Here is a 12,952-nt window from a genome sequence, read left to right as displayed (position 1 = left end):
TAAACAAGGCTGCATGGGATTATTACGAATGCGACTCGGCGCATCTGCCAATGTTCACGATAGGTATAACACCGGGAGCCGCTTGCGAATTTGACAGCTCCAACGCAGTTACACCTCCAACATCGCCTAAATAAAAAACAATGAAACTTCTATGCAATTGTTGGTTATTGCAGGTTAAGGCAGAACTGGTTGACTCCAGCCCTGAATGTCAACCACACTACGACACAGATCTTCCACGTTACGGATTGAATCGACCCTGTGGTTTCCTCCAAGATTTAGACTATGGGAGGATACATGTTGTTGGATTCGACATTTTGAACATTGAGATATTTAAATAATTGATAGGAAAGAAGTATAGAATCAAATGAAAAAGAGACTGGGCCTCTGTAGAAAGACAGATAGCTGTGGAATGTGTTGGAATGTGTTGGGGGACGGGAGCAGAGCAACGGTTGAGATAGGGGAGACAGATGGGCATCGATGGACTAAGGGAATGAGGGGTTGAGGTCAGGAGGTGAGGTCAGTTCCCCTTACGGGAGTAATCAGGGTTTAGTATCTGGTTACCTTCTTTCTGTTGAACAATAAGATGTAAGAATTGGAGAGAGAAGGAGGAGTGTCCTAAAGTGGGATGTATATAACTGTGATGGTGAGAAATGTTTTACTGTCTGTACAGCTGTACAGAACCTTTGGGAAATATTAAACTTGGTTAAAGCTTCTCTAGTGTCCGTGAGCTATTTACTCTGAAAAATAAGAACCTAACACTGTATAGCGTGCAGTATGGCCTTAAGTGGCTTCAACACTAATAAATTGCAAACCTTGCTAGTGACCATAGCTACTGAAGAGAGCTAGTTATGCAGCTGAATGACGATGACAATGACAACAATGATGATGATGATAATGGCATGCTGAATCTTACCTATAACTCGGAGTTCAGTGTTGGTGAAGACCCGACCATGTTTATTCTCTGCAACACACTGGTACATCCCAATGTCGGCCAGCTTCAAGCTGCTGATGGTCAGGACTCCATTGTTCACTTGCACTCTGTCCTGAAAAAGAGACACCCGGTTTTCCATCTGAAAGTTAGAGAGAGAAAGCTATTGTACTCATAGTATGACAGTATGCCTTCAACAGATTCAAACTACTGAGAGAAAAACAATGTAGGGCAGGATACTAACACACAGACACCTATGTATACACGACAAGACATGCCACCAAAGGTCTCTTCACAAACTCCAAGTCCAGAACAGACTATGGGAGGCACACAGTACTACATAGATTCATGACTACATGGAACTCTATTCCACATCAGATAACAGTAGAATCAGAATTTAAAAAACAGATAGAAATACACCTTATGGAACAGCGTGATGGGACACACACACAGGTACAGACACACACACACACACACGCACACAACCGCTAGCACACGCACTCTAAACACATATACCGTACATACACATGGAGTTTGTAATGTAGATATGTGATAGTAGAGTATTGGCCTGAGGGCACACACTTAATGTGTTGTGAATAAAAATGTATGAAATGTAATGTAATATTTTACATTGTATATAACTGCCTTAATGTTGCTGGACACCAGGAAGAGCAACTGCTGTTGGGGATCATTAATAAATACAAATACTTGGTGACATTTTAAGGTTTGGTGTTCAAATGAAAGATGCTCACACACACTGTGCTTGCAAAGTATAATTCATATTTATTGCTTCTCTATACTGTATACTTTAGGTTTGGTAACATTTGGTTTGAGGCCCTTTGACGAAGGGCTGAACCAAATTAAGGGTTACCTCACGACTTTAAAAATGGCAAATAAGGAACTGATGATTTATGAAACAGCAAATTATAAGCAGATGTGGGCTGTGTGTGGACATTTGAAATAATATTCCATGGAAACGGGTGTATTCCGTTAGAAGACCTGATCTAATTTCAGCTGTAGCCACCATTTCTCCTCGTCAGGGGGGTGGTAATTAAAATACTGCTCATTTTCTGGGGTCCTAATAGGCCCATAGGGGATTATTCTAACCCCCTCTGCTAAAAATGTTCCTGAAACCTCATCAAATGATAGTTTAAATGAACAGTCCCTGTGGAATTAATCAGGAACATAATAGACTTGCTAAATCTGGGATGACCGTCTTATTCAGAAGAGCTGTTTGTTATGCAGGATCAAAAATAATATTGAGTTGATAAGACGCACGAGTGAATGCAAGTATAGAAACACACACACGCACACACACACGCACACACGCACAAACACACACACGCACAAACACACGCACGCACAAACACACACGCACGCACGCACAAACACACACACGCACACACACACACGCACGCACGCACAAACACACACACGCACAAACACACGCACGCACAAACACACACGCACACACGCACAAACACACGCACGCACACACACACACGCACGCACGCACAAACACACACACGCACAAACACAAACAGAATGTGGATGACATCCGCTTCTTTCCTCCTCTATTCTCTCTTTGACCTTTATGAGAATTGCCACTGCTTCCTACGCCCCTTTTATAGACGTGTCAATTTAGTCGAGCTACACTCATTGTTCTTGCCCTTGATCTTCTCCATTGAGTGCAGCCAGTCTTTTAATGTCATTGAGAGAGCAGTTCCGGAGGGACCATCCTGCACTCTGTCTGTTGTCTGAAAGCATTACTGCTCTGCCTCTTGAAAATACACGGCTGTCCCTTACCATCAGTGAGTGACCCTGCTGAGGGGCCCTTATGAGTCTCAGTCATGCGATGGGGAGTGGCTGACTCAGTGTTAGAGGCTGCGAGAGGGGGCTGTGCATGCAGCACTTGGGATGGCACAAAGTGTATCTCTACCAGTGTGTGTGTGTGTGTGTGTAGGGGTTGAGCCTCACTGTTCCATTCGGTGCCCAGCATTGTCCACTTGAACAATGTTAGATGAGTTTCTGCCTGGATTCTAGCTCTTACCAGAGAAAATAAATGGAGGCATACGTCTGCTTTATGGGCATCATTAATTAAGCTTGACGATTCTCTGATTTTAGCAGTATTTTACGATGATAGTTGAAAGGCCATTTGAGCACATCATGTCGTATGAAATGGATTTAACGATCCCATCACTGACACTGCTAGGTGAGCAGACACAAAAAACAGCAATGATTCCAAAGTCATGTTTGTGACTTGAGGGCATTTGTAAAAATCAGAACACCTCGAGATGCACTCATTAATTTGTCCAGGGCTAGGTGTTGAGTGGGGAAATATGTGTATGAGAAGGTCCTCGTTTCACGAGGTGACATTTTAAGTTACAGCCCTACTCAACACCATCTACTTCCCTTCCCTCAACATTAGGAACAGTCGGAGCAAAAAGACTGGGCCGGACAGATCCATTGTAATGAGGAATAACAAATGGTACCTTTCCCATTCCTTTCCTCCAGAAGAGGCTATAAGGACACTCCTGACCTGTAAAATGACTAACCAAAGTCTGAAACTGAGCCTTACCTTAACCCTAACCCTAACCTTAACCAAACCCTTAACCCTAACCTTAACCAAACCCTTAACCCTAACCTTAACCAAACCCTTAACCCTAACCTTAACCAAACCCTTAACCCTAACCTTAACCAAACCCTTAACCCCTTAACATTAACCAAACCCTTAACCCTAACCTTAACCAAACCCTTAACCTTAACCAAACCCTTAACCCTAACCTTAACCAAACCCTTAACCTTAACCAAACCCTTAATCCTAACCTTAACCAAACCCTTAACCCTAACCTTAACCAAACCCTTAATCCTAACCTTAACCAAACCCTTAACCCTAATCTTAACCAAACCCTTAACCCTAACCTTAACCAAACCCTTAATCCTAACCTTAACCAAACCCTTAACCCTAACCTTAACCAAACCAAAACCCTTAACCCTAACCTTAACCAAACCCTTAACCCTAACCTTAACCAAACCCTTAACCCTAACCTTAACCAAACCCTTAACCCTAACCTTAACCAAACCCTTAACCCTAACCTTAACCAAACCCTTAACCCTAACCTTAACCAAACCCTTAACCTTAACCAAACCCTTAACCAAACCCTTAATCCTAACCTTAACCAAACCCTTAATCCTAACCTTAACCAAACCCTTAACCCTAACCTTAACCAAACCCTTAATCCTAACCTTAACCAAACCCTTAACCCTAACCTTAACCAAACCCTTAACCTTAACCCTAACCAAACCCTTAACCCCAAACCCTTAACCAAACCCTTAATCCTAACCTTAACCAAACCCTTATCAAACCCTTAACCAACCCCTTAACCCTAACCTTAACCCTAACCTTAACCAAACCCTTAACCTTAACCCTAACCTTAACCAAACCCTTAACCCTAACCTTAACCAAACCCTTAACCTTAACCAAACCCTTAACCCTAACCTTAACCAAACCCTTAATCCTAACCTTAACCAAACCCTTATCAAACCCTTAACCAACCCCTTAACCTAACCTTAACCAAACCCTTAACCCTAACCTTAACCAACCCCTTAACCCTAACCTTAACCAAACCCTTAACCCTAACCTTAACCAAACCCTTAACCCTAACCTTAACCAAAAACCCTTAACCCTAACCTAATTTGAACTAACTCTGAAATGAAACATCATTTTGCAGATCACGAGTGTCCGTGTAGCCTATTCCCTTTCCTCTCCTCTCCCACTACACCACTGACCTTTGAGTTTGGGAAATTGATAAAATGCTGCCACGGTTGACGGTGGCATTTAGAAAATGGTAACACCCCAGCTCATTAACACAGTCACATGTATGAAAAGTGTGTTACCTTTCCTCCGCCGACCGATATTTGGAATAGAATATGTGACTTGAAAGTCAATAAAACGCTGAGGTACACTAGTATACTAACAAGTGTTTTATGTGGTCCGGGATATGTGGTGACCAACACTTGACCTTCGAATGACCCTCTCAATTGCACCCAACAATTGCACATTTGAGACTGCTGACCACCTTTGAGATACCAAACTAAGTCTACTTTAACATCAACGTAACTTGATTCTTAAATCAACTGAATGGACACCTGTTCACTTGTAAAAAAAGAATTTAACACATTTCCTGTTTAACACAGTGGAAAGTTCATTACGCAATTCCAACACTGACATTATACGTGTCTGTGATTCACAGGATTTATCACAATAACAAACTAAGCCAAATGCATGAATGTGAAATCTACTCAGTGTGATAAGGCTTCTCGTTTCCTTTCCCTGGTGAGAAGTGGCTTAATGGTAAAAACTCGAAAGAGCAGATAGGAGAGATTGAAAAACAGATTACTGCGGGGCTCAGTGTTTGACGCAAGCAGAAAATTGCATCACTTTGGCTCATTCGCAAAACAAACTCACCCTGCTACACAGACATGTGGGCCTTTTTCAATTGTATGCTAAGAAGCTCTTCCAAATAGAATGACTATGCTATGTTCTTCCACCCACCCAGTCATGTCATTGCTCACTATAATAGCAATGTCCTTTCTCACAAAGCAACAATGTGGTCAAGAATTTGGATGAAACATTTTGCATTATGTTTGAGTAAACAGTTTGATTTACATTGGTCATGTCCCAGGTTCTTATACTATAGTATTACAATTAATAAGTCTGATATGCTTTGTCCGTTCTAGTCATTTCAGTAATTGGGTAACACCTCTTATGAATAACCTCTTCATAATGCATTAAAAGCACATTTATAATGCCTTATGAGGTATGCACAATGCTCTATAATGCACACCATATGTGCAACTAGCTGCTCACATTCTAATTCAACGTAAAAAAAAAAAGAAAGTTAGGTCACATTGTGGTATTGCAGTATCACCTAGTGATAGTTTATCACAAAAACCTGTACTGCAATAAAACAATTTTGTTAAAGAAGTGAGACTGGCTTCCCTCCAACTCTCACATGAAAACACTCACCTCCATTGTGTCCAGAGGCTCGCCGTTTTTCAGCCATCGGTACGAGGACTTCGGCTTGGCACTAGCCTTGCACTCCCACACCAGGGTGTCATCGATTGGCTTCTGAGCATCCCGAGGCTCCTCGATCAGGTGAGGGGGAGCTGCAAGGTCCACAGTATACTCAATGAATTAACATTGCCGGGATTCTGGATGGTGGTTTAATATTGAAAATGGGTTACAGTTGTGAACATAAATCAATTAATCAACCAAGCAGGCAATTAGTTAATTAATAAAGCAACCAACCAAGCAATTCATTAATCAACTTCCCATTAACCCAAATCTGACCCCAAAAGAAGCAAAAAAACAAAAACAGCAATAAGAGGTTCTATAGCAGAGCCCATATACAGCTCTCTTGTCGCAACAATTTTTTATGAAAAGCTTACAGATTGGTGATTGGCTTAGGTTAGTTCATATTGACTCGACACATTATTGTGAATTACTGCTAAGTGAAGTGGATGTGAGTCTAAGGCAGCAGCATTAATGACACTATAGGATGCCCCCATTTTCTAATTTGAAATGAAAATCTATTGGAAAATGGTGGTGCATTTAAAATGGTGGTTCTTGTGTCACATAAATTACTACTCCCTTATCTTCCAGCCTGGCCTCAAAGCCATACGAAGCATACTATACATATTGTTGTGCACCTCCAAGACATATGATATGTACTAATGGTCTCTAGACTTTAGTTACTTTAGACATAAATGTACTGTAAGTAGTGAGGTTTGTCGGGGAGGATGGGTGGGCCTACACCGCAACCGTCTAGCAATTCAAAGGTTGCGTGTTTGAGTCATGTCAGTGACAACTGCAGCATTTTAGCTAACCCTTCCCCAAACTCTTTTCCTAACCTTAACTTAATTCTCCTAACCTTTCAACTACATTTTTCTAACCTTTTTCGTTTTAGTTTCCTAAACGGTTAATGTAAATGATCCTAACCTTTGTCTTTATTTCACCTTACCATAAATTCTCCCTGTAAAAGTCCTTTGTAATTGTCCTTTGTTGTTATGACGCAACAAGCAACCTTGTCTCAGAAAAAGATGTATAATACTATATGTCCTCCAAAAAGTAATATGTGTTACTTCATACAATTCATATGCTATTTTACGACCGGGAAAGACATATGATAATATACGTTTTTTAAATCATATGATATTGTATGACCGCTATTCCATTCATAATGTGACCTAACGTAATGTAACATATCATACTAAATGAAGAGAATAAATCATACGTACCAAATGATACAAAGCCCTGAGACCAGGTTGTATCTTCCACAAGGATAGGGGCAGACTCATGGCCTTTGAGTTAACACATAAATACTGTATGCTGGCCAAGGGGTCAAGGACACCTATTCGGTGTGTGTTTTTGTGTGTTTGTGTTTGCATGCAAGCAAGTTTGTAAACTAAGTTTCTGTTGTGTTATTTAGTAGCTAATATACTGTTAGTATCCTGTGATAAACCTGAGAAAACAGACAACGACAAGAGTACTGTACCATGTCTACACGGGTTAAATTTGTATGAGCTACTAAGTTTAATCTATTATTGGGAGACTGTTCTGTACATAGTCCTGAGTGATTGATATACAGTATATTGTGTTGAGTCATGATAGCTGTCATATTGTCATGTTGTACTCATCTTTCTTGCACTAACACTTGCATTTGTATTTTATTACTAGCACTGACTTTGCTGATACTGTAGAAGTTTTATTGAAGAACGTTTTTACTCGCAATGCCTATGTGGTTGTCTTACCTACCTTAGTTGATTGCACTGACTGTAAGTCACTCTGGATAAGAGCATTTGCTAAATGACCAAAATGTAAATGAAAATGGCATAAGGAATACCTCCAACACTTTTACACCTGTCCAACATGCTTATTGTAGTGAGACATTTTGAAGCACTTCTCTGGAGGAGACTATACTCTTCAGAGACATGTCCAAAAACTTACAATAGCACTCAATCAATCACTTAGATCTGGACTTAGTTGCCAAGAAGGACTTGGGGTGTTTTATGTTGATGATTTATCTTTGTATTTCTTATCTCCTCTAACATAGGTTTGCTGAATTCATGGTTCAAAGTGAATGTTTCTTGACAACCCTATAAGGATGAAGAACTGTTTTGCATCTTTTTGAAAGAAATAGGGCTTTAATTCCATTATTTAAAAACAACCTTTCCTCAACTGAATTTATTTTACAAAAGTCTACGGTATGATGAATGTACTGGGAAGAATCCAAGTCCCAACCATTGGTGAATTGAAAATGAATTATTGTATGAAGAAAATACAAAATGACAACCTCCCCAAGAATTACAAATGAGACCACCAAAGAGTAGGTAATGGAAAGGAGACACAACTTTGAGGGTACTTTTTAAGTCAATTATATCCAAAAGCAGGCCTATTCATGTCATCCAACCTGTGAAACAGGATCTTATTTAATACACTTAATGGAACTTTGAAGGGCAATTAAGAGCGAAATTGAAAGAGAGGGCCCCATATTGTTCCTGTGCCAGCAGCAGAGGATGTTGTGCTTCAAGTCCAGATCCCCCATATTGATTATCTTATTCCTCTATACAGCTGATGGATGCCCCACAAGCTCCTGTCTATGGGAGTTCAAAAGGAGATTTTTATCACCTGGCAAGAGGCCAGTCAGTGTAGCTGGGAGAAGAAAACAGACTAAAAGCTTACAAGGACAAACAAGCCTCCACAATGCACCACTCAGAGACGGAGAAAGTATCAAGACCACGTCAGGTTTTTGTCAAAGTACAATATGTTTCTATCTAACCACTAGTACTGGAAAATGTATTATCATATTAAAGACATCTCCTTTTGAATACAAATTGGAAATTCATGATTTTATAGCCCACCCCTCTGTAAAGCCTTGTGGGGATCTTCCACTAATGCATAAACAATAAAATAATAGGCAGAAATACTGTAAAACCTTCAGAGTGGCCATTAAAAGCTTTCTCAGTAAATGGGCCATAAGTCCAGTCTGAGTACTGAAAAATCACCTGGCCCTGAAGGGATACATAAATCTCTAAGGACTCACTACAGCCTCTGTTTAGCCCCTGGCACAGCTTGTCAAGAATGAAATATGATAAAACCTTAATTTACAACCCCATTCCACTATATGATGCAGTTATACAGCCAGTAAAGAAAAAAGTGTTGAACATTTGTAACATGCAGGATATGCACCCAGGTCTCCCACAGAAGCAACCAACATCTTAGACCATTAGACCAAGAGGAAAATCCCTCTCAGGCCAAGGGCAGACACTGGTTTTGAAGTTTGCAGGTGGGGCTACCTGCCTGCTACAGATTCACAACAAATATAATAGGGGAAGACATTTTACCAAAAACTATTTGCAAACTTTTTTCATCAAGCTATTTTACATAACACTGATAATTAATTACTTTTTCAGTGAATTCTTTACAGATATGACTGGAACAATTGTGCAACATCATCACACTGTGGATGCTATTTGCTACCTCATGATCTACAACAGTAGGAGGTAAGAGGATCGGAGTCTAATATTTTAGAAATCTCTGAGAAAGTGGGAACTCAACCTTGCTGCATCAGAATTTTCATAAAAATACCTCTTATGAAAAGATGGTTTCTGAAAGAGAAGGGAAATTAAGTTGTGTAATATGACTCCATAGTTTTTTTCCCCCAGTTAATTTTCTTCATAACTCTACACAAAACCCAGAGTAACTCTTACCCACCATAGAAAGAGAGCTTTCCTTTCACCGAGTTCCTCCCTTTGGAGTTTTCAGCAACACATTCGTACAGGCCTGCATCTTCCTGCTGGAAGTAGGGGATCTCGAGCACTCCGCTGACCTTGTTCACGTCCACCTTTCGTCCAACTGCTACCCCATCCACTCTTCTCCAGCTAATGGTTGGAACTGGGCTAGTTACACACAATAATAGAGAATACAGTGTAAAAACCTGAATAGCCCTTTTCAAGTGAATGTATCTGTTTTTGTACATGTGTTTATTTAACCGGCCAGTCGGCGTTGGGACTTAAAATAGTTCATTGGCTGGAAGGATCATTTGGAATGTGATTTGATGATATTACAGCAGATTGAGGAAGAAGGGGCCGGTCTTTGAGAGGAGAAACCAGCCAGCAATGAACTCGTCCCTGTCCAATGCTGTCTTGTTAATTAAATAAACACTGCTCTATAAATCATATCACACAGTATGCTCAAGGCTTAACATCTGGTTGATTTTGTTTTGTGACTAGTGTGATGGAGCCCAGCATGTCTGCTTAGCAGTATAGCTTCCTCCCCATCTGGGTGCACTGTCCGTACAATGGCTCAAACCAGTGACCTCCACTCACAACTGCCCACTTGACAACATACTAGCAAGTTGTGCCAACAAAAACCTAGCAATTCCGCAGCACAAGTGGAGACATTTAAAGCTTTGGAATAGAGCAGGGCGATATGGACAAAAAGTAATATCATGATAAATTGGCCCATTAATTCAATAAAAATAAATGTGTTTTTTTATGCACAGTTACTTTTCATTAGTGGCAGTGCTCTAGACTAACTTTTTCCAGTGTCATTAAGAAGTAAGGCAAGAAGTTAGATTTCATCTAACATGTGCAGGGAATCCATGATCGATATTTTTATGTGCAACATTCCAAAATAGTATCCAGAATAATCATTTGGGCTATTTAGAGATGAATTTGACTAGATCTTCTATAACCTATGGCCTATAGCCTATATGTTATATAATTCACCACCTAAGGAAGTGGGAACTAAAAACACATTAGCTAAATTGCTAACTCTAAATATGATATTCTTGCTAGATAGCCATGTAATGGATCCAATGGTAAATGTAATTTCCTACAAAAAAACCCGTCATTGGTTGGCTTATAGGCAGAGGTGTGGACTCGAGCCACATAACATAGACTACTCAAGTCGCAAATTTGTTGACTTGAGACTCATCTTGATAGAAAAGATAATAACTTAAGACTTGACTTAGAGCCTCAAGACTCAACTTGAGACTGATGACTTGAAAAACTGTCAAGTGAGGTAGCAGATTTCTGAACAGTATGCAGCGCAATCGTCAAATTGTAGAGAGAGGATTTCCATTAATAAATATGCAGCTCCAAAAATGGTCGACCGATCAAGAATATAAACTCTTTACTTTGCAAGCTAACCAGTAATAGGGCATCAAGCCACAATTGCTAGCATAGACCTTCTGGTCTTTTGGTAGGCTATGTCAAAAAGGTTAATGAACACTACTGTTCAGAAACCAAACAATCTGCAGAAACACCGTGTAGCCTAATCTCTGAAAATAACCGATGTAAGATAAATTGTTTTGATAAGAGGAAGTCTGTAATTTTCAGTTAATCGACCCAGCCCTACTGTGGAATGAGTTTACATTATGATCTTAACTCTGTTATTCTAGTGTGATACAGATTAGGACCTACTTTCCCAGTGCAAAACACTCCAGTTTGACAGTAGAACTCTTGGCCACAGGTATGACGTCGGGAAGCTGGATTTCAATCTTTGGCTCATATTCACCCATTACACCTAAAGGAGTAGTAATAAACAGGTAACATACATAATACACATTTAATTAACATATCATTAAAAAAAAATAGGCATTCCAGTTCAGGTGGGTGAGCTGCAATATTGAATAGTGTGTTTGTTTGTTTGCGGTTTGTTCGCTTATGTTATTTATTTACAAACCTCTTCACTGAAGAACACAGTAATGTAAAAAAGTATGATGTTACTGTTTGGAAATCGTTTGATGATACAGCATGTGTAATGTTCACCAGTGGTACACTTTGAGAGCCCTACCATCAACACGTAGCACTAAAGGGGTGGGGGGGCCTTGAATGCTACTTTTGGTGACTGTGTTGGTCACCACACAGGTGTAATTGCCCACGTCTGATGGCTCCACCATGGCAATGTACAGGTTACCCGTCTTTTGAGATACAAAGCGACGAGTGTCTTGCATCACAAAGGATGGGTACTCATTAAAGATCCAGGTGAAGGTGAGCTCTGTGGAAAGAAGGGGGAGTATAAATATATGAAGTGTTTCATTCCAAAACGCTATGTAACCATTTTCAGATACGTTGGTAAATTAGCTATTGTTGTTTTTTCACTATCTAATCATGGCATGGTGTTGAATTTGTTTAAAATCAATCACTTGATGATTTTGTTTTGCTGCAAAATGCTATACATCTGCCTCACTCTCAGATATATAAGTAGTACTGCTAGGTTTTGCACAGTCAAATGTACCACATCTAAAAAATGTATAAAGACATATACAAATGATACATTTGTGACATAAATATTAAATAACACATTTAAATAATAACTCAATAGAGTAATATGAGATCTGTATGTAAAACATTTACATTTTACATTTTAGTCATTTAGCAGATGCTCTTATCCAGAGAGAATTACAACAAGTGCATTCATCTTAAGATAGCTAGGTGAAACAACCACATATCACAGTCATATACTGTATACAGGATACAAACTTTCCATTACAGCTAAACCAGTGGCGGTCAGTGCCGTTTAAGATTAGGGAGGACGTTTTTTTATTTTTTTTATGAACATGGCCTTATTTCTATTAAAGCATTTTGGATGACTGGCTGTCATTCATATTGCACTCACCCAGCTCAATGTACAGTAGCATCAATAGCTTTTCGAATTTCCCTATATCCATCATGTGGATGCTACAACCTAGCCTATAAATTAAAGTTTATAACGTAGGTGCACAGGTAGAGAAACACATTGGAGTAATCAAGGTGACAGACAATTACATATTCAATACTGCTTTGAACACTCTTGCGTGCATCAAGCTGATCTACGGTGTAATCATTTGTCCAAACTGTTGCAAAACAAATTCGGGTAGATCCATCCCTGTTTAATTTCGTTTGCATCTGTTTAAGAAAAGTTTTGCAACAGAATTGGCGGAATGAATACACCCCTGATCATCCGCACACACAATT

General features: G+C 39.8%; 1 protein-coding gene across 1 annotated transcript in view; it reads right to left on the bottom strand.

The window, feature by feature from the left end:
* Positions 1–11,976, bottom strand: part of LOC135504381 (contactin-4-like) — a 41,542-nt gene extending 29,566 nt beyond the window's left edge. Inside the window, exons 1-5 of the mRNA XM_064922932.1 lie at positions 11,790–11,976; positions 11,417–11,519; positions 9,705–9,889; positions 5,958–6,097; positions 914–1,070 (exon numbers count right to left, since the gene is read on the bottom strand). Of these exons, the coding sequence (XP_064779004.1) occupies positions 914–1,070; positions 5,958–6,097; positions 9,705–9,889; positions 11,417–11,519; positions 11,790–11,949 (745 nt within the window). The 5' untranslated portion in view covers positions 11,950–11,976. The remainder of the gene's footprint in view (positions 1–913; positions 1,071–5,957; positions 6,098–9,704; positions 9,890–11,416; positions 11,520–11,789) is intronic.
* Positions 11,977–12,952: the final 976 nt, after the last annotated feature.

Source organism: Oncorhynchus masou, chromosome 18 (genome assembly GCF_036934945.1).
Source record: "Oncorhynchus masou masou isolate Uvic2021 chromosome 18, UVic_Omas_1.1, whole genome shotgun sequence".
NCBI lineage: Eukaryota > Metazoa > Chordata > Actinopteri > Salmoniformes > Salmonidae > Oncorhynchus > Oncorhynchus masou.
The sequence above is the reverse complement of the archived record's forward strand: the minus strand, read 5'-3'. Positions and strand labels throughout refer to the sequence as shown.